The following is a 19368-nucleotide window of genomic DNA, read 5'->3' on the forward strand; positions in this document are numbered from 1 at the left end:
GCTGTCCCACCACTTATCTACAACCACCTGCCAGCCTCTACCGGGTAACCAGTTATCTACCATCCTCTAACACAACTTGAAAAAAATATATCTCCCACCGCGCCTCCCCTTCTCCGAAAATTCAGCTTTCACTTCGTACTTACATTTCAGTCGGGTAATTTTATTCTCGTCAGCATAAAACGCCACTTTATTTGGGGATTCGTTATATTCTTGACCTTGCAACGATAATTTCAACTTGATTCGTGACCGCATCGTTTTCGATCAATGTCGTCTCTCTCCTCCGTTGTCATATCTGGCCGTGCTTGCCCACGTGGCGTTCCTGGGCATTCCTTGCTCCAGTTTGCTGGGCTTTTGTTTTTTGGCAGCGTTCGTGCTGTGCGTGTAACATGCACCTGCCCGGGCGTGTTGTGCGCAGGCTCCCTACCGCGTGCAGGTCAAGGCGAAGCCGGCTACTCCCAGGCTCACGTCGGCAGTCACCAGCGTTACCGCTCGCCGCATTCTCCAGTCGCTCGAGAAGCTGTCGTCTCCGCTGTCGGTGAGAACCACTTTTTCGCCCTGATCCGTGTGATCGTGATAGTAAAGGTAGTGTTATTACAGATTCTCACCCCTACAATAATTTAGCATTTTTACTGATGGTTTAGAACTGCGAACAGAGTTTAATGCCTCTGCACACTGGTATCGCCTGAAAACCGTCCCATTGCATTATATTCCAGTGCATGGAGGAGAATCCTCAGTTAATGCACTGGCTTCCAACTTCTTGCTCTTCGTCGCAGCTAAAACACAAACTGAAATAGATCCAAATATCAAGTAATAATAATTAAAATGTATAATCCGCATTCCTACCTATGAAGCCAAATACAAAAAAAACGTATTCATTAACATTTTCAAAACAAGCAGATGGGGGGTGCTCCTTAAAATAAGCAAGTTATAATGCGTGCTCATTTGACTGCCTTCTCTTTACGGGTCTGCAGTTTACATTATATTTAGCCAGGGCAACATGTGGCCATGTGGCGGAGTGAGATTCCTGGCAGAGTGCCTGTCCCCTGTGCAGAAAATTCACGTAAAGTATCTTAACACGTGCCGCTGTGATGGTGCTGTACGAGTATCCTTTACCCGTGTGACAATTCTTCTTTGTTAATTGTACAGGATGGCTCCATGGCTTCACAGGTTACTTGTTTTTTTAGGGGTTACCACACTGGCGATGTTAACTACCTCGCCTGGTATACAGGAGGTCATAGGTTCTATACCGACCCTGACCCCCGCCTGTATATTTGGCGTTTGCATTATTTGCCCCGTGGTCGCATGGATTTTTCTTCGGGTCCTCCGCCTTTTCCCTCCACATTGAGTAACATGCGTTTAGAGTATTTGCTGCTATCATTTGTGGCCAGTCGCCTCTGAAAAAAAGCTCTATATCTCGGTGGCCCTTACCTCCGTAATAGAGGTTTTTGGGTTAAATCACGTAAATACCTTGCCTGGTAAAATAAAACCAGTTTATAGTATTATAGTTCTTGGAACTTCCCGTGTTTCTGCATTTGTATTGATTCTACCATATATTTGTTGTTTGTGAATTAGCTTGCGGGAAACAAGAAATGGGCGGTAACCAATGAATCTCAAACCAGAAACTGAACCATTCTCTGTAAATATCCACATGATGGAAAACAAGTAAAACAGATGCTGGAATACATCTGTAATAAACTAATTTTGATTGTACTTGAACAAGTCAATGTTGGCATATTGTTGTAAAAGGTACTTGGTCAACATTTCTTGTTGCTTTTAGGATGCCCTCAAGATTCCCTCGAGCAACACATCCCCTTCTGTAAGCGTCGTATATATCGCACCACACCTTCCACAGCGTATGGAAATTGATTAACTAGTACAGGTAGTCCTCTACTTATGATGGAGATGCGTTACGACGACCCCATCGTAAGTCTAAAATATCGCAAGTCGAAGATGGCCTAGCCTACCCAGGAGTCTTAAAGAATGGTGATAATTTAGCAAAACAGCAATTTACAGTACTGTACTGTATAAACTATATACTGTATGTATGAATTACAATACTGTATTGCACAGTAAAATGTAAAGTAAAAAAACAAGGTCAATTCTTAGCTTACCTATATGAACTGCAATTTAATAGAAAGTTTTTTCAGGAAACAATCCTATCTGCTATAAAAAAACTTTTAACATGCATTGAATGTATCGTATTGTGGTAACCCTAAAATGAAATCGCCAAAGCTACATATCATACATGCATTGAACGTATCGTAACGTATCATATTGTACTGTACTCACCAAGATTCGTACGCCGCTGCGTTTGCCTGCCACGCGAAATGTAAAATATTTTACAATTTTGTCGTATCGCTATCGTAAGATCGAAATATCGTACGTCGGACCATCGTAACTCGGGGACTATCTGTTGGAGATCGAACTAGTGTTGCAGTGTGCTTCTGATGGTCAGGAAAACCAATTCCAATCTTGGCGAGGTACTTAAACGAGAGTAAATTGTTTGGTTAATGCATTTGGGATGGTGTAACTCAATGAGGGTTTGGTAGTTCTCTTTAATCAGATGTGCCGTGTATTTATAAATGTCACTGTGGAGTGAAAATGTAGGTTTATTAATTGTGTTGGAAACTGTGTGTCCCTGCTGTGTGTTCTCAGCTGTCTGGGTCATCGTACCTCGACCCAGTGTCGAGTCTGCGAGCTCACAGGGTGAGTCGCGCATTTTTCAATCAGTTTTGGATGTATAATCAAAATGCAATTACATGTCATAATTACAGGGGGGACCGGCACATCTTGGAAGCAAGAGAAAGAGGGGGGTGGTGGTTTGTTGTTTTTGTAGGCGGAGTTCTACGGAGGTAGTGGAAGGCTTTTGAGAAAAAAGGTGAAGTAAATGACACCATGATAAAAAGTTGGAATAAATATATTGCGAATAAGTTGTAGGCAAAGATTTGGGCTTGAATAGCAGGGTATCTGCAAAGTGGACTGCCAGGTGGTAGAGGGAACTCTAGAAGACCAGCAGTAGGAATGACACTTCCATGGCCTTATTGACGGAATGAATTGCCTTATTGAGACTGAGCAGCAGGCGTCAACTGGGAGTTTTGAGAGATGTTTGGACTCCCTGAAGAAACCCTACAGTGCAGTCTCATGAGATGCGTTTAAATGTTCAGAGCTCATTACATGGTACTTAGCACAGAATTGGTGGCTGAAATCCGACCGCAGTTGTGCAGCCATTTCTGGTGTAAATTAAAGAAGTGAAAACAAGACGGATGATGCAATTTAACTGAACTCTCAGTAGTAGGCCATTGCCAATGCCGTTAGCACAATCTGTTTGATTACTTCTAACTAAAATAATATAACAATTACGTGCTGTTAGTTGTGTAGATTGACGCATTTTTCCCTTACACGAGACGGTGCATCTCACTGCACACTCACCCTGGGTGCACAAAATGTTCTTTGACCATGCGAGTTGTGCACCCGTGAGCTTCACTAACGTGTGACGGCTGTGCCCACGTCCCACCTGCGTCGACAGCTGCAGCCACAGCGGCCGCCCGTGCAGCAGCTGGTGACGCCGCGTGCGGCCGCTGTCTCGTCCAGCCGCTCGCTCTACCGCCGGTCGTGGGCAGGGCCTTCACGAACCGCTTCACCGTCGCCCTCAACCACCACCACCACCGCTGCCGCACAGTCTTCCCTTGCGAGCGTGAGTCAATTTCGCGATCGCGGCCGCCACCATCACGCAGGATGCCCTCGCCACCACGAATTAACATTACCATCACTATTTGGTTCTTTCGGTAAAGTCACGTAGAAAGATAAACAAATTAAATACTAGCATACGACGTTTCGATTGCAACACAAGCAATCATCATCAGGTATAAATGAAATAGAAACACAAATCTAGTATGCTTAGAAATGTAATGTATTTATACCTGATGACGATTGCTTGTGTTGCAATCGAAGCGTCGTATGCTAGTATTTACTTTATTATTTTATCTTTCTACGTGACTTTACCGAAAGAACCAAAGAGTAATTCCTGCAGTCACGAAAGCTCCAAATTAAGTTTACTACCATCACTAGCACCATAATGGAAAGCTTCTCTCGCCGTCGTGAGTAAACATTGCAACCACTGCCGTCAGTGTTACTTTTGGTCCGGCGCTCTCTATCATCTTACTCGCTCTCTGCGGTGGCATTTGCTTCGTAACTTGACACCGCAGGAATCTGTGCGTCTCCTCTGTACCCAGTGAAGTTATGGATTGCTGTCGCATGCACGTGGTGCAGTAGGGCTCCCTCTTGCATGCGGATTTGTTATGGTCTGCATACGTTGTGTAAATATTGGCTCCAATATGTGAATTGTTAATGAGGTAACTTTTTGATTTAATGTATTGAGTGTCACGAGTTGGTTTATTTTGTACAGCGCATGCACAGCCAGAGTAATTAATATATGGATGATCGTGACTGACGGATGTTGGAGAAAGCGTCGAAAGATGAAAATTTGGAATGTGAAAATGTTCTCATGATTTGGTCTACCTCAGTTCTAAATTGCTGTACGTTTTGTGCTTAACACTTATATATCATCCCAATCCCCAGTAAAATCAAGTAACATTCCTCTCATGATATGTGATGCTAAAGCCCATAGAAAAAGGCAAACCGTGCTCCCACTTACGGGTTAACAACTATACATAAATCTGTTATTTTGAAATGTCGGTATAATTACGCTTAATTATTCAGAGTGAAAAGAAATGTATGGCATTGGTTGTGTACCCGTGAGGAATAGTTGCGTAACGGTTTCTACGTGTGATACGCAGAGAACAAAATGAAGCTTTAGACATTTCGGTGCCAAAATAAAAGAAAAATAACCCAACGTTCGGCACAGGCGCTGTCCCAGGGGGATTACCTTGGCTCTCCTAAGAGCCAGCAAAGCCACCGTCCTGCACGAGCTGCTTCAGCAGCCTGCCGTTAACGTTGCGCAACAATGCACGCCTTTCATGTGGAGTTGTGAAAAAACTGTGGTGGTGGGGTGTAACACATGCAGTTACATAATGGTTGACACTTGGACGTCCATGTGCGAAGCCACCCACGCACACTCGTAGGCACCTGCTCTTATCAGGAACACGCAGGAAAGCGCAGGCACGCAGGAACCCAGGCACGCGGAGACACCCAGGCACGCGCAGACTAACTGGTCCATCCACGCACTCGCACACATGCAGACACACCGACACCAAGCTCCCCACATGCAGAGGTGCCTCACGCTTGTTAGACAGGTGGGAGTAGAGAAGAGGCAGCCACCTTTCCAGCTCCCTTCCCACACACATGCCTGCAAGAGAATGAGATGCATCTGTTGCCATGTGCATTCGTTTGAGTAAATCTGCATCCAATCTCTTTCAGTCTGCTCCTCTCGTTAAATGAATCGCTGGTAATAATATCGTCATTAATTCTGAAGGCATAGGACAGGGTGGTTCAGATGTCTTGTGACCCCCATTTAATATTTTTTAGACTGAATATTGTTGAAGTAAGGTTTAAATATAAAATGAATATGCAAAGGGGGAAAATAGGGGTCAATTGGGGAGTCACAAGACATCTGGACCACCCTGTACAATTGCACCTTATGGCTGTACCCCGGCTCTCGCATCATGTCCGTGATGCAGTCACTTTTAGTCTGTTGATGAGTTGGCGATGCGGCGATCGACTCATCTCGACGAGCTGTCCACGATGCACCACTACGGTGCGTACCGAGAGCATTCAGGGGTTCAGCGCAATCGTCCTCGCTGCGTATCGACATCACGGAGTGGCAAGAATTTCGAATTGATTGGTGCCCCAGTCGTGGAGTTAAGTACACCCCTGAAAAAAAAATGTAATGACCTCGGTCCATTTAGTATTATTTGGTCCCCCGGGCTACTGCCATAAGGATAATTTATTGGCTCACCCATCACTTCGTGGTTTCTTTCTTTGGTAATATACAAGTTGGCCCAAAAGTCACCAAGTAGGGTAATGATATTTATTTGAATAAATCACACAAGTCAACAAGTAGGATAATTATATTTATTTGAATAAATGACACGGTTATTTAATTTATTTTACTAAATGTTAAATCTGACTGCCATTAACATTAATTCATGCATGCAATCTCTTTTGAAAATAATTAAGGATTTAGTTTTTTAAGATTATAGGTGTAATCTTTCAACATTAATCAATTGTTTTGTTTTAATTCAGGGTTCTTGGTCGAGTTTTGTAACCGACGGATTTGAGGTGACGCCACATGAAGAAGAAACATCGATTAATAACGATTATAGATAAAATGTTAACTTAAAGACTAAACAATGAAATCAGATTATTAAAGTAAGCTAATGAACCACGTGTCCTGACTTTTTGGCCACCCTGTACATATTTCTACGCATCTGCACTCCGACATTGTATGATACAAGGTTTACCCACACCGCTTTATTTATTTTTCTTTGGTCTTCCTTTCCGAATACACCGAATTCAAATATGCTCGCACCTTGCTACAGGAAGTGATGGGAGGGAGGTGGGTGGCGTCTCTTGCAGGACCCCCATTACAGCTGTTCTATCTTGACCCGACACGGGAACAAAACCACGCTCCTCCAAAGCATCGAACAAACGAGCGTGGACGCCGCCGAGTGCGCGTCACGCGTGAGCAATTAGGCGAGAGGCCTGGGGAGAGAGGTTGTTCAACGATGCCGCCTTGGCGCGAAAGTCGCCGTCGCGCACCCACTTCTCTGATTAATGGCCCTCCATTGCTGGAAGGCCAACCTCTTGTCGGGGGCCACTTTGGATGTGATTACGGTGTTTTGTAGGATGCTCGTAAAATACTGAGCAGCTTTGCCGCTTGGGCCGTGAGGATCGCGTTGGCTCTTTTTGCCGAGTTTGGGTATTCCTTGCCGTTCTTGGTCTGCCTCGTTAAGGTCCTCCGGTGTTTTAGCTTGGGAATATTGGGCCGAAATTGCGTCCAGCGGAAAGCAGTCTGTGGTGCTGCTCGCAGCTGTGAAGCAGAGGATGAGCAGAAGAAAATCGGAAGGTCCTTACAGCGACATGTAAAGATGCACTCAACTAAAGCGGAACGCAGAAACACACGTGTCACAACAGTATTTAATGCTGCTATAATAAAAACTCGTGCTGTCTGACAGTGTAATACACTAGTGGAGTAGTGATTACAGCAGTGGCGTGATGCAGTGTAGACTTGCGCTGTACAGCACATGTCAGTTGGTTATGATGTAATCTGTTATTTCCACATTACATACATGGTGATGATAGTGATGATAACAAGTGAAAATCAAAACTAACCTTTCTGTATGATAAATAAATGAAACCAGAAGCTGATCTTTAAGTTGTTAGTTTTTTTTTTCTTCCTCTGACTCACTTTCTCACACAGACTAAGCTCATACACAAGATCTATAAATAAATACTCGCCAGTGTGAATTGCAAGATTTATTACCTGCAGCTGTATCGGTACATCAATAATTGGGAGTTTTACCCTCCCAACAGCTGCGAGCAGCACCACAGACTGCAAATCGTATCGTCACGTGATGTTCGGCAAAGCCGAGCAATCAGTGAGTAAAGACAATGGCTTTAATTCAATTGGGCGTAATAATCACAATTGGAATTTACTATATTACTTAAATTGAGCACCGACCAAGCTGAAATTTGGAAGGTGTTTCTATGCGATTGAGCAATGATCAAGCGATGAAATTTTGAATACATACATTATATTCTTTCTGACAATTCCCACAAGCCTACGTATTAAACTGATTTTAAATTCACGTGTCTATGCTCGAGCAGTGACCGAGCTATGATATTGTGAATGTGTATTTGGTCGAGCTTTACATTTTAAAGTTCGTGTCAATGTAATCAAGCAGTTATAGAGCTATGACATTTTCAATACCTGCGTCTATGTGATCGAGCAGTAATTGAGCGATGGCTGAGCATTGGTCGATTATTTTGCTGATGAAAAATCCGTATCCTTTCTGACAATTCCCGTTCCAGTAGAGTTTATTGTTTGGGCAAGAACACCCCCCCCCCCCCCAGAAACATTAACATGATGAATCATTTATTCTCTCATGGATCCATTATGTCGCATGGAAGCACGGTCACTCGGTGCGGGCTGTATGAGCCTTGAGCCAAGCGTCACGTGGCCGCGGTACACCCAGGAGGAGTATCCGGGGGCGGGTGACGTGCAACCCGTCTCGTTAGCATGCGCGTCCGCGCGGTGCTTTGCTATTTCCAGCCTGGGAACATTACGTTGCGGGCTCACACTCCTGTCCCCCTGCTCTCCTCCCGCTGCCCGAGCGATCGTTATATATATAGACTTGAGAAGCTGATTGCCTCTCCTAAGCTCTCCGCTGTTGCCAGGCTGGCCGGGGCCTATGACCAGGTTTTCTCTCTGGGACTAAATGAAAATGTGTTCTGCCGCAACATCAGTGGAAATCTCCAGGCTGCATTGAGCCGACTTTGAAAGATGAACTGAAATTTGAACGGTGCTGTTCAATAATGTCTCTCCTTTGACGTGGCGATAACTGTTTATCGATTAAAATTGATCTAATGCTCGCAGTACGTGATTCCAATTGTACATGTCAGAATTGATTATTTGACGATTCAGTCGGATTGCATTAATTTAATGCAAATGCTTCCTTTGAGCTAATAGACAAAACAATGCAGCAAATACAAGACTGGCAACACAAAGTGCAGGCATTGTTTTAGAGCTAGTGAACATTTACAAGATGTGCACAAACAAAGACATGTCTTCTTGGATTAAATTGTAACCACACATAGCGACAGTTCATTGAATTGTGGGTGGGTAGAAGTGTATCGATTAAAGCTATGGGTACATTTTGAACTTTAGCGTTTCTGCAGTGAGCGCAGTGCTACACATCATAGTGCTACATTCGCCGTGACTCTGCGTTTATAGAGAACGCACAACCAAGGGACATGTGCACAAAGCCGGATGATGTTTCATTGTGTCCGGCGTGATGGATAACACAACGTAACAATACCACCTCGTGAGCTAAATGTATATAACGTCTAATTATTTGGCCCATCACGACAAGAAGTTGGCATAGTTCGGGGTCGTGATTTGATTCAATTTTTTATTGTGGTTCATGTGTCATCGATATTGGATGCAAAATTTGCATGAACCTGCGGATTTTCCAAAAAACACTCCGCACGATTTGTGTGAATTCATTAATTTATTCATGCATGAACATTTTGTGTGCACACATTAGACTCCAATGAAACGATTATTTTCACAAGTCTTAAACGGTAAAAATTGTATCTTAGCAATTTGGCAATCTATATACACACACACACAATTGAAATGACAGGAAAGTGAAATATGAATTTTGTGTGATTCTTCTTTGGCAGTGGTGCACAAGTAAAAATGAAACGCATTAGTCAATAACTCTCTTGGTGACCCCATACCAGTCCATAATTACCAGTGCAGTACACAGCTCCCCCACTGTCTTGCATCATAACCAGCGCAGCCTTATTTCTGTTGATTGTTATCGGCACAGCGTAGCCACGATTCCCAACCAGGCGATGGTGCACCATTTACCGTCGTTTTTGCTGGCCATTTGCTGGCCATCTGGGCGGATGCGCCTCTGCGGCCGTCTGGAATGCTCTTCCAACATTAGGAAGCCACTGGAGCTATGCACTTGTAAATCTAGATTAAAAACGATTTTCTTTGGAACTGCTTTTTTTGTTGAGTTTGTCCTTCCCCCTGAATATCCGGTTAGCGCGGTTGATTATGTACGGTGCCAAAGAAGATCAACATGTATGCATAGTTACAGATCGTCAGTTCAGTATGAACGCGATGTCCGACTGCCAAAGTCTTGATCGGGTAAAAATTGTGTCAGGAAGATTTTTTTTTTTTTAAAGCCCTTATTAACCATACTGGGTGTCCCATACTGTGTGACACTTACCTGAAGCTTCATGAATGACACAATTATCCGTAGGTGCCCGATTTATAGAGCTCACCATTAATCTAGATTGGAAGTTTCCGTGACTGCAGGGATCCATACTCTTTGGTTCTTTCGGTAAAGTCACGGATTAAGAAAATAAAATAAAATAAATCACGACGTTTCGGGCGCAACACAAGCGCCCGTCATCAGGTGGGACAACTACAGCAAGAAACAATTGCAATTGTTGCAAGATTTATTTTATTTTATACTCCCCATTTATGTTGTATTAAACATATGAGTGACTTTTCCTTGATGCTTGAACAGGCGAAAATGTAAGTTATTTTTCTAATTAACTAAGCTTTGTTCTCTCTTGGGAATAGCCTGGGATGCACAACCTAGATTTGACTTATGCCACGTAAGAGCTCTTCTGTATTTTGAGGTGGCTGTCTTTAAGGAGCACACCGTCGCTGCTTACGAATCCATCCGTCTCTGTGTAACACATGGGATTGTTGACTGTCTCTAAAGCACTCTGTTGATGCACGTTTCCTATTGAACAAAGGCCTCTTTGGCTGTGGGTGCTGCGAGTCAAGAGTAACACTTTCCCAATGGCGGTGTTTTCATTTGTCTTTTTCAGGACTCCACTCAGCCGGGAACTTCCTGTGACAATCGCACACTGCAAAGGTGAGTCATGTGCAGGCTGTGAATGGATATTTGATTTATTTCACCTTTTGTACATTCCTCAGCTGTATCTGGGTACACCACAGTTAAGACGATCTGCATATTGCGGATGGAGGGGTAAAGTGTCTGTACGCTGACCTATTCTGTTGTGGTCTTAAGCTTTGCAGATGACTTTTATTTTAGCTTTCGGTTCCTTTCGCCAGCATTGAGAGCGGGGCACCACGACCTTTATTGTTATCATTCAATTCCTTTTACATTTTGTTTAATTCATCAAATAATTGAACCGACGATCAGTAATCAGTTACTTAAGTAGTCGGACTCCATCCTCGTAGCAGTGTTGGAGAACGTTGCTTTGACCCGTTACCTTTTTTGTTTGCAGCAGCAAGGCCTCGCTGCCTGGGCCTCCCAAGGCCCTAGCCGAGCTGGCGACCCCAGTAGCCAACGGGCTGCCCAGGGGGGGCGGTGGCGGCGGCGGTGGTGGTGGCGGCAAGATGAAGCGCGAGCGGATTGCCGTCCACTTCTCGGCCCAGAAAGACGATGAATCGGTGAGCGTGCGTGTGTGGGATGTGTGTGTGGGATGTGTGTGTGGGATGTGTGTGTGGGATGTGTGTGTGGGATGCGTGTGTGTGCGTGTGTGGGATGCTCGTGTGTGGGGGGAGCGGTAGTGCAGCGGTTAGCGCACTGCGCTACAAACCCAGCGACTTGAGTTTGATTCCTGCTCACGGCCAACGAATGACAATTATATGAACCGGTCCTGGGCCTCCCCAACAGTCTGTTAAGGCTAATGAGGGGGAACCTCTGTTTTGTGTGGATTTGGTGCTATGATAATGGCGGCACGGGGGAACGTGGGTTATCGGCGTTTTTCCAACGCAGTCCTATCTGAAATACAACTTGCGTGTCTTCATTCTCCTAACGTCAATCCTTGTTCTTCATTGCTGGTACTGATCCATCGGTATATGTTCCTAATTGTTCTTCGAACAGAAGGTCCAGTCTCTTATTAACTCAACATTTGTTTTCAACGGAACTTGAGGTCCGCCTGGTACAGCTCACTCTGGGTGTTGCTATTTTTTGCCTGCATCGGGATAATGGGTTGAATTCACCCTGCCAGGGATTTTCACCCCACGGCCTTATTGCCGTGACCGTGTTGTTTGTCCGTGCCAGCTATCCCCGGTCCCTTGCGTAATGTCCTCAGTGGTGGAGGGGTAGGGTGCCCTGCGTAACAGCTTTATTTACCATTATTACCATGGAAACCAAAGTTTTGCCCATTTCCAGCTTCCATTGTTATTTACATTACCCCTAACACAATGTAAATATATTAAAGGAAGGTTGATACACATTGAAGCGACTCTAACGCACAATCCCTTGCTACAGTAGTTGCTGTACAGTACCAAACTCGGACGTCCTGGCACGTAAGGTTTCCCCGCGACGTGGAGACACACGCATTGCTGTGTGCGCACACCGTCGCATTTTTGAACTCGTGCAGTGTGACTTTGACAAAAGAAGTAACAACCCTTCTCCCAGTTTTTAGGTGTTTCCAAAAAAAAAACCCATTGTATGCAGAACAGAGTATATCACACCAATGTGTGGTGGCTGTGTAGCAAATCCGATGCAATGAACGGTTAGCCGCTGTCAGCTGAGGGAGTGCGAGGGAGATGCCCGTAACTCTGTAATTGAGACCACGCGCTTCTGCAATTCTTTACCCACGTTGACCACTCGGCTGCAATAAGCAGTCCCCCCCCCACCCCGGGCTGCTGTGAAAGTGGGGGGGGGGGGGTTTAAGCTCTGTGGCAATTGAGATGAACTTCACAGGGTGTGTTTATTGTCAGCGACCACCTGCCACTAATAAGACAAGCCACAGTGTTTGCTCGTTACAGCCGCTCTTTGTTGCCCGCTCGCTCGCCTCGCACGGACATTACTTGTGAAGCAGGCGGGGGGGGGCTGTCCCTTCAGCTGTGTTTACAACTCCGCCATGTGTCAGGGTGTTCAGAAATCCGTGTGAATAACACTTGTCTCCTTAAGAAAATTCCTCAGAAGCGTTCCCAGTACGGAGTGCGCGTGCCCACGAATAGTATCATTGCAAAAAAAATATCACTTGTTGATTGTCTACTGCAACATATGATAATTGTTTTTTTACCCTTTTATCTGGCAACAAAACTGACACCTTTTTTACAAGGAGTCATGTTTGCATTGACCACAATACCTGCGGTCAGAATGCAAACAAAAACACAACTCTGATAATGTATGCACTGTCCTTGAAATTGATTGGTCCACACCCGAGACAGCTTTCCTTAGAGCCTAGTTTCACATGGTGTTGGACCAGATGACGCCAAAAGGCGCACAACTCAAAGACAATGCACTATCAGAGTATGAGAGCTCGGGGTAAGCATTTACACCATTGGAACCTCCTTTGGCAGTAACAAAATATGATAATTGGTTGTTTATACCTACTGCAACATGTTATTTCAAATTAAAATGTCTTGCCTGGGTTTGAACAACCTTTTTCAGACATTCGTACACGCGCGCATGTGCAAACATGATAATAATAATAAATATTGATGGGACGTGGGCATCAACGCCGGCACTATCGTCACGTGAGCACAGACACACGATTGTCGGACTCTTACCGCTGTGGAGGCGCAGCCGTCGCCGTGACTGCGGAGCTCCCACAGCTGCGCGCAGCCGTCTCTTGCTGTCTGCGTGCGACGTGTGTGCAGCAGCTGGGCTCTCGGCTTCGAGTGAGCATGCCACAAGGAGGCGGCTCGGTCGTGTGGTCGCTTCCTGCTTTATTGCTGCGTCGCGGCGATTGCACAAGTTGAGCTGCACCAAGCATTTTCTCGTGCCAAGAAAAGCTTTGGGGGGGGGGTCCCTTTGCCAGCCAGCAATCCCTTTCCCCACCTCGTGGTTTAGGTGGAAATCCATGCTGCAACTTTCCCATTCATGGCGGTTAATTGAAATTTAGCTCGGGCAGAAATTATGGTTTCTTTTTCTGAATAAGGTTGAGCTACTCTGCTAGATAGTTTAAAATAAAACATTCTTATTTGTTAATCTTAGGAAAGTTTTCACCTTAATGCTTTTTTTTGAGGAATTGGCACTTATGTCCATCCTATTATTTACTACTAGTGTCGTATATTTCACTTTGGGTGGAGCAGAGGCGCAGTAGTTGTCCAAAACACAAAATTTATTCGGTGGCGAGTGATATTTATCTCGTCCTGGGCGTGTGTACCCCCCCCTCTTCACTAACCCGCACTAACAAAGCATGGTGAAGTATGGTAATTGACCCCCACAACCGATATGGCAAGCAGAGGCGTTCATGCAGCAGTGGATTGACAAAGGAAATGCAAATTATATAATCCACAAAGTATTGATTCAACTGCCGCTGCATGGAACCCACTACCGCTGCAGAGGCGCCTTCACCAAACAATACCCTTAGAAAAGTCTGGTAATTGAGATGCACAGGTGAGTGCACAAATGTGCTTCAGTACCACCTTGCAGCAACAGTGGGTTTGGGAGATTCACAAACCCACCAGCCCTTGCCTCCAAAATGCTGGATTCCAGACGTTCGCCAAGACGAGCAGTGTGTGTAGTCATTGCTCTCGTTTTAATTTGAAGGGGGCAACATCGCGTTCCCGCCGTTAGATCTCGCCGTGACGCCGTGTCGGCGCTGACGAGCCCCACGAGACGTGCGTGCAAGGATGGCCGCTTGAGAGAGGAGAGCGAAGTCGCCATTTGTGGGCCTGGTTTGCATTGCAGGAGTCTGACGTCACGCTGCCGAGCGTGCCCCTCCCCATCCGTGCTGGCGCCCTGCCATCATTCAGCTTTGGCCCTGTGGCCACCTCCACACCGGCCAACACGCGGTCTGCTGCCCTTGCCGCTGCCGCCGCCATCGGCAGCAGCACCGGAGCTGGTGGTGGTGGTGGGAGTGACTCTACTGACAAGGTGCTCATTCCACATCGCGCTGGACTTGGTGTACAATTATAGTGTTCAGTGTACATGTCGGTGTTGCCTACTGTGTGTCTGTAAACTGTGGTGTGCATCAGTCTGTTATCGGATGGTACTCTTCACAGTGTACAGAGTGTATGGTGGTTTACATGCTTGTGTGTATCGCTTCATGGTGTGGATGGAAATGTACAACATACAATCATATGAATCAGAGTGAACACGACAATGTCGTGTAAGCAAGTTGCCATTGGATAGCATGTATGTTTGTTGATCTGCTTTCGTACTGTACGTAGCCAACCGTGCTAATGGGAGGTGCCTACACCACCACTGCCTAAACCCACCACGTGGTGCACACCGCTACTACATTCGTGTAGTATACACCCGTGTACACCAACGCAGAGTACACACCAGTGCATTGCGTTCAAGGTGGCATCGTTGTCCTTGCAGATGCCGTTTGCGTTCACAACTCCGCCCGTCAAGGCCACCGAGATCGAGCAGCCGCCCACCAGCCAACCGGTGAGAGCCCTGCCATTAACACGTGGCACGTCGCTCGGCCCGCAGGCTTCTTGAGATGAGCAATGCAAACACGAGGGCTTGAACGGTCTGTGATTTTATTCTGTGCGGCGTACATTTCAAACGTCCTTGTGGTACGCGCCGGCACACGTGTGCTTTTTCCCCATGTCATGAATGCGTGCGTGTGTGTGCGTGTGTTTTGCGGTACATGCGTCTCTCTCTTCGCACGACCGGGGCTACATTGGTGCAGCCACCATTCCAGTTCAGCACGCCGGTCACTAAAGCTGGCCTCGTGACGACCCCTACCACCCTGCCCAGCTCCGGCACAGGTATGGCTTCTCCTCGTGGCGGCCAGGAAACTCGTGTGGCATGACAAAACACATTCCTGCGGAGGGAGCTGGTAGGAATGTTGGGTTGCTCGGTCAATGGCCAGGGTCAAGGGCGGCGTGGTGTATTCTGCAAATATGGCTGACTGTGAGGGCGGGCACAAGCCGGCATGAGTAGGTTAAACGTTGAGTTTTATAAGGGCACCACGGGGTGACCAGCCCCTCCCCACCCAGCCCCACGTCTCCCACTCCCCACCCAGCCCCTCCCCACCCTCCCCTCTCCACCCAGCCCCACCCCTCCCATTTTTGGATGCACGATGGACGGACAGACACAATAAACTCCTGTGGGCTGGTGTAACCAGGAGGTTCCTACCAGTAATGAGTAATAATTATATAAAACTAGACTTATTTTAACTGGGGAGATGTGGAAGAAGGATTTTGCTTTGATTGGCTGTTTTGCCTTTTGTCCGTCCCGTTTGAGTGCCAAATTATATGGCACGTGATGATTCATGGATTCGTTGATTTAAATGATCTCCTTCTGTGCATCTAATTGTGTGGATGAATGGATAATTTAGTTATTAATGTAAATCCTAGGCATTTTTTTTTCATTTTTAGCTGACGTTCAGAATGAACTCAGACAAAGACAGCACATGTGAGACACTGTACGAGTGATTTGGCATTAAATGATTTGCCCTCATTGTAATTCAATGAAATATCACAGTTTGGGATTGCGATTCCATTCGACCATCGATCTTTTTTTCAATATTGTCGTGAACGTATCACGTTCAATAGTCGCGTGAACCGCAGAGTGTCTTGATGCTCGCATCGTGAGCTTAACGATTCTAATCGCAAAATAGTACACTTTTACATGCCTGCAAATGAGATCGCAAGTACCGGTGAGACGGCACAACCAAAGGGGGTGGGACAAACGAGACCAAAGAAAAAACGTGTCCGGGAATTGCATTCGTGAGTCCACGCAATCCATCCAATGTTTGGTTTGTGCCGTGGTGCGTCTCCCCACCCCGGCGTCCGCAGGGTTCGCGTTCAGATTGCCCTCGGCGACGCAGACCACGCCGGTCCCGTCGGTGAGCGTAGTGGCGGCGGGAGCGGCGACGCTGTCTGGCCACAAGGAGCGGAGTGGTGGTACCACGTCCCCGGCCGGGGATCTCAAGGGCTCCAAGGGGATGAGCAAGCGAAGCAATGGTACGTCCGTCAATTCTCTTCTACACGTTACAATAAAAAATAATGTGTAGGGACTCCCCTACTTATGAACATTCGACTTCGAACTTTTGGGAGATACGAACAAACCTGTCCGTATGTCCAGTTGCCTGTTTGGACCGCGAGTCGTAAGGTCAACCATTGTGCAATAGAATGGCGGTTGTGGCATCTACATCTGCAGAACATGAAGGCCCACCGGCATCTACATCTACAGGATATTATACAACTTTTAAAGCCATTCCCCGTGTTTAGTGTACATGCCGCACAACATGTTTGGAATCGACAGGAGTAAATTTGAACTTAAGAACAAATCGACTTACAAACGAACCTGGAACTTAACTCGTTCGTAAGTCGAGAAGTCTCTGTATTTTGCCTTGCGGGTATAACCTACATATCAATTGTGAACCAATTCTGTTTGGTTTAGCCGGCTTACTGTGAGTGACTCTTGTTTCTGCTCATTTTGTGCCCAACTTGGCATCAAGTCCATGTCGGATTCTTTAATTTACGGTAGTTGATTTTCATTAGGAAGATGTTTAATAATTAATAATCGAGCCCCCCACCCCGTGGTTGTTCTTCAGATGAGGACAATGACTCTGGAGGAGGTCCCTTCAAGGCAGCCAAGACTCTCAAGTCTGGCAGTGTGCTCGACATCTTGATGGCCTCTTCAGCACCCAAAGGTCGGTGACGATAGAGCCACATTACAATGAATCCTACAGAAGCCGTGCATCCTCTGCTGTTCGATACGAGCTTGAGGCTTCGTTAATGAGAAACGTCATGTGGCACACGTGAAGCCCTTTGTGTCAATCTACCGCTGGATAAGGGCTTCCACGCACCGTGTGGGTCGTGGTGCGCTATTTAACCACACGTCATGCTCGTTAGTGGGGGTTGATGGTGGTGAGCATAGATATTGAGTAGAGTATAGTCCAACCATGAATTTGGCTGCACGTCCCTCTGCTGACAACATTTTTCAGCAGGAGCCTGCAACACCTGCTGAGCACGTGATGGCCACCCGTCCAAGCAACTTTCCAGGCTCAAGCCTTCGCGGTTTCTGAGATCCGACGAGATCGGGCGCTTTCCGAGCAGTTTGGTCACAGGCTGAACATGACGACACTTGACGTAGTTCCCGTGGGTTTGCAGTGATTGTCACTGGAGCGACATGGCAGACATGTCTGTGGTGGCGTTTTAAACGGGATTACACGCTTTTATTTAACTCGCTGTCTGTTGTCGTTGTTGTTGTATCCTCAAATCTTGTAACTCAATTTTAACCCACTTCCCAATGTGGTATCGACTGCAAACTTGGTATACTTATGTCATACTGACAATACTATATTTTATCATAAAAAATATATATTTTTAAACATTCTTCTTTATATGTTATGTTTCGGCTTGGGTCTAATTGTCCACGGTCAACTAACGTTGATTGTAATTGCCCACGGTCCCTTGTGTTATGGCAAGCTTCGGGGCCACTTCCTGGAGTCGTGGAGTTCTTCCATTACTACAGTACATTCATGTACTTTTTAGTACCTTTCATAAAAGCGCATTTAAAAAAAAGTTTTTTTTCAAATATAAAAATGTTTTAATCCTCATTTAACGAAGCTGCAAACCCGTATCGGACAGCCCAGCGCGCACAGCCTCGGCGTGTATCTAGAAAAACAACAACTTAATGGGTTGCGTCTTTAAGCGTGACCCCGCCTCTGCCGACCTTCCCTATCGCGATGCCATTGGTCGGCAGTCTGCTGTTGAATGCTCAACTCTTCACGTAGTCACACATGCATTTGCCTTCTGAATTCTTTCCCAGGGCCAGGCCTCGGCGAGGCGGCGGCGAGCGGCGGTAGTGGTGGCGAGGTGCGACCAACCGCCTCTGGGTTCGGAGATCGCTTCCGGCCGCCCGAGGGCTCCTGGGAATGCAACGCGTGCATGGTGCAGAACCAGGCGTCGCACGTGACGTGCGTGGCCTGCCAGGCCTCCAAGCCCACGCCCAAGCGAGCCACAGCCCCTTCCAGCATTCCAGCTGTGAGTAGGACACAATCCTAACCCTGCAGCACTCGCTGGCTGTTTTGACTGATTGATTGCAAGGGCCTCTGGCTATATGACTTTGAGAATTCAATGATGGATATCAAGAATACTGAACCAGACACACAGGGAAGCTGAGCTTTGATTATGGGCAGGTGTTCGCCGTGGTGGCGATGTTGCCTACCTCGCCTGGTATGTAGGGGTCGTGCATTCGATCCTGACCCTGACGCCTGCTGTATATTTGGAGTTTGAATGTTCTCCCAGTAGTCGCGTGGATTTTTCTCCGGATCTTCTGGATTTTCCCTCAACGTTTAGAAACATGCGTTTGGAGTATTTGGCTGCTATATATTTCCACATAATAGGCTACTTCATTGAGCTATAATTTTCGGCTAAGTCGCTTCTAAAAAAGAGCTTCTAGCTCAGTGGGCATTACCTGGTAATATAAAATAGTGTGAGTTTATAAAACTGGGTTTCTGAAGAGTTGGGCAGTGGTTGCACACATAAAACAACACATGTAATATGATGTTTGATTCTAGATTTGAAGCTTTCGTGACTGCAATGATTCATATTCTTAGGTTTTTTCGGTAAAGTCACGTAGGTAAAACATTAAAATTAATGAAAGTAAAATAAAACAAAATAAAAATATAAATCACGACGTTTCGGAGGCAACACAAGTCTCCGTCATCAGGTGGGACCGTCACAGCCGAATTAGCTGCATCAAGTGAAGCAATGATTCAAGATGTAATCCCTTATAAGCAAGTTGAAGGGAGGTGGAGAGGGGG

At 46.2% G+C, this 19368-nt stretch overlaps 1 protein-coding gene across 5 annotated transcripts in view; it reads left to right on the top strand.

The window, feature by feature from the left end:
* The window catches only part of NUP153 (nucleoporin 153), a 46652-nt gene that overhangs the window by 15090 nt on the left and 12194 nt on the right, over positions 1–19368 (top strand). For 3 of the 5 annotated variants that reach the window (XM_078862604.1, XM_078862605.1, XM_078862609.1), the window contains exons 5-16: positions 416–535; positions 1778–1816; positions 2656–2706; positions 3527–3694; positions 10534–10580; positions 10957–11122; positions 14328–14513; positions 14964–15032; positions 15280–15358; positions 16391–16558; positions 17152–17250; positions 18372–18586. In XM_078862604.1, coding sequence (XP_078718730.1) covers positions 416–535; positions 1778–1816; positions 2656–2706; positions 3527–3694; positions 10534–10580; positions 10957–11122; positions 14328–14513; positions 14964–15032; positions 15280–15358; positions 16391–16558; positions 17152–17250; positions 18372–18586 — 1407 coding nt within the window. The remainder of the gene's footprint in view (positions 1–415; positions 536–1777; positions 1817–2655; positions 2707–3526; positions 3695–10533; positions 10581–10956; positions 11123–14327; positions 14514–14963; positions 15033–15279; positions 15359–16390; positions 16559–17151; positions 17251–18371; positions 18587–19368) is intronic. The other 2 variants (XM_078862607.1, XM_078862606.1) reach the window with 2 other exon arrangements.

Source organism: Lampetra fluviatilis, chromosome 14, assembly GCF_964198595.1.
Source record: "Lampetra fluviatilis chromosome 14, kcLamFluv1.1, whole genome shotgun sequence".
Classification (NCBI taxonomy): domain Eukaryota; kingdom Metazoa; phylum Chordata; class Hyperoartia; order Petromyzontiformes; family Petromyzontidae; genus Lampetra; species Lampetra fluviatilis.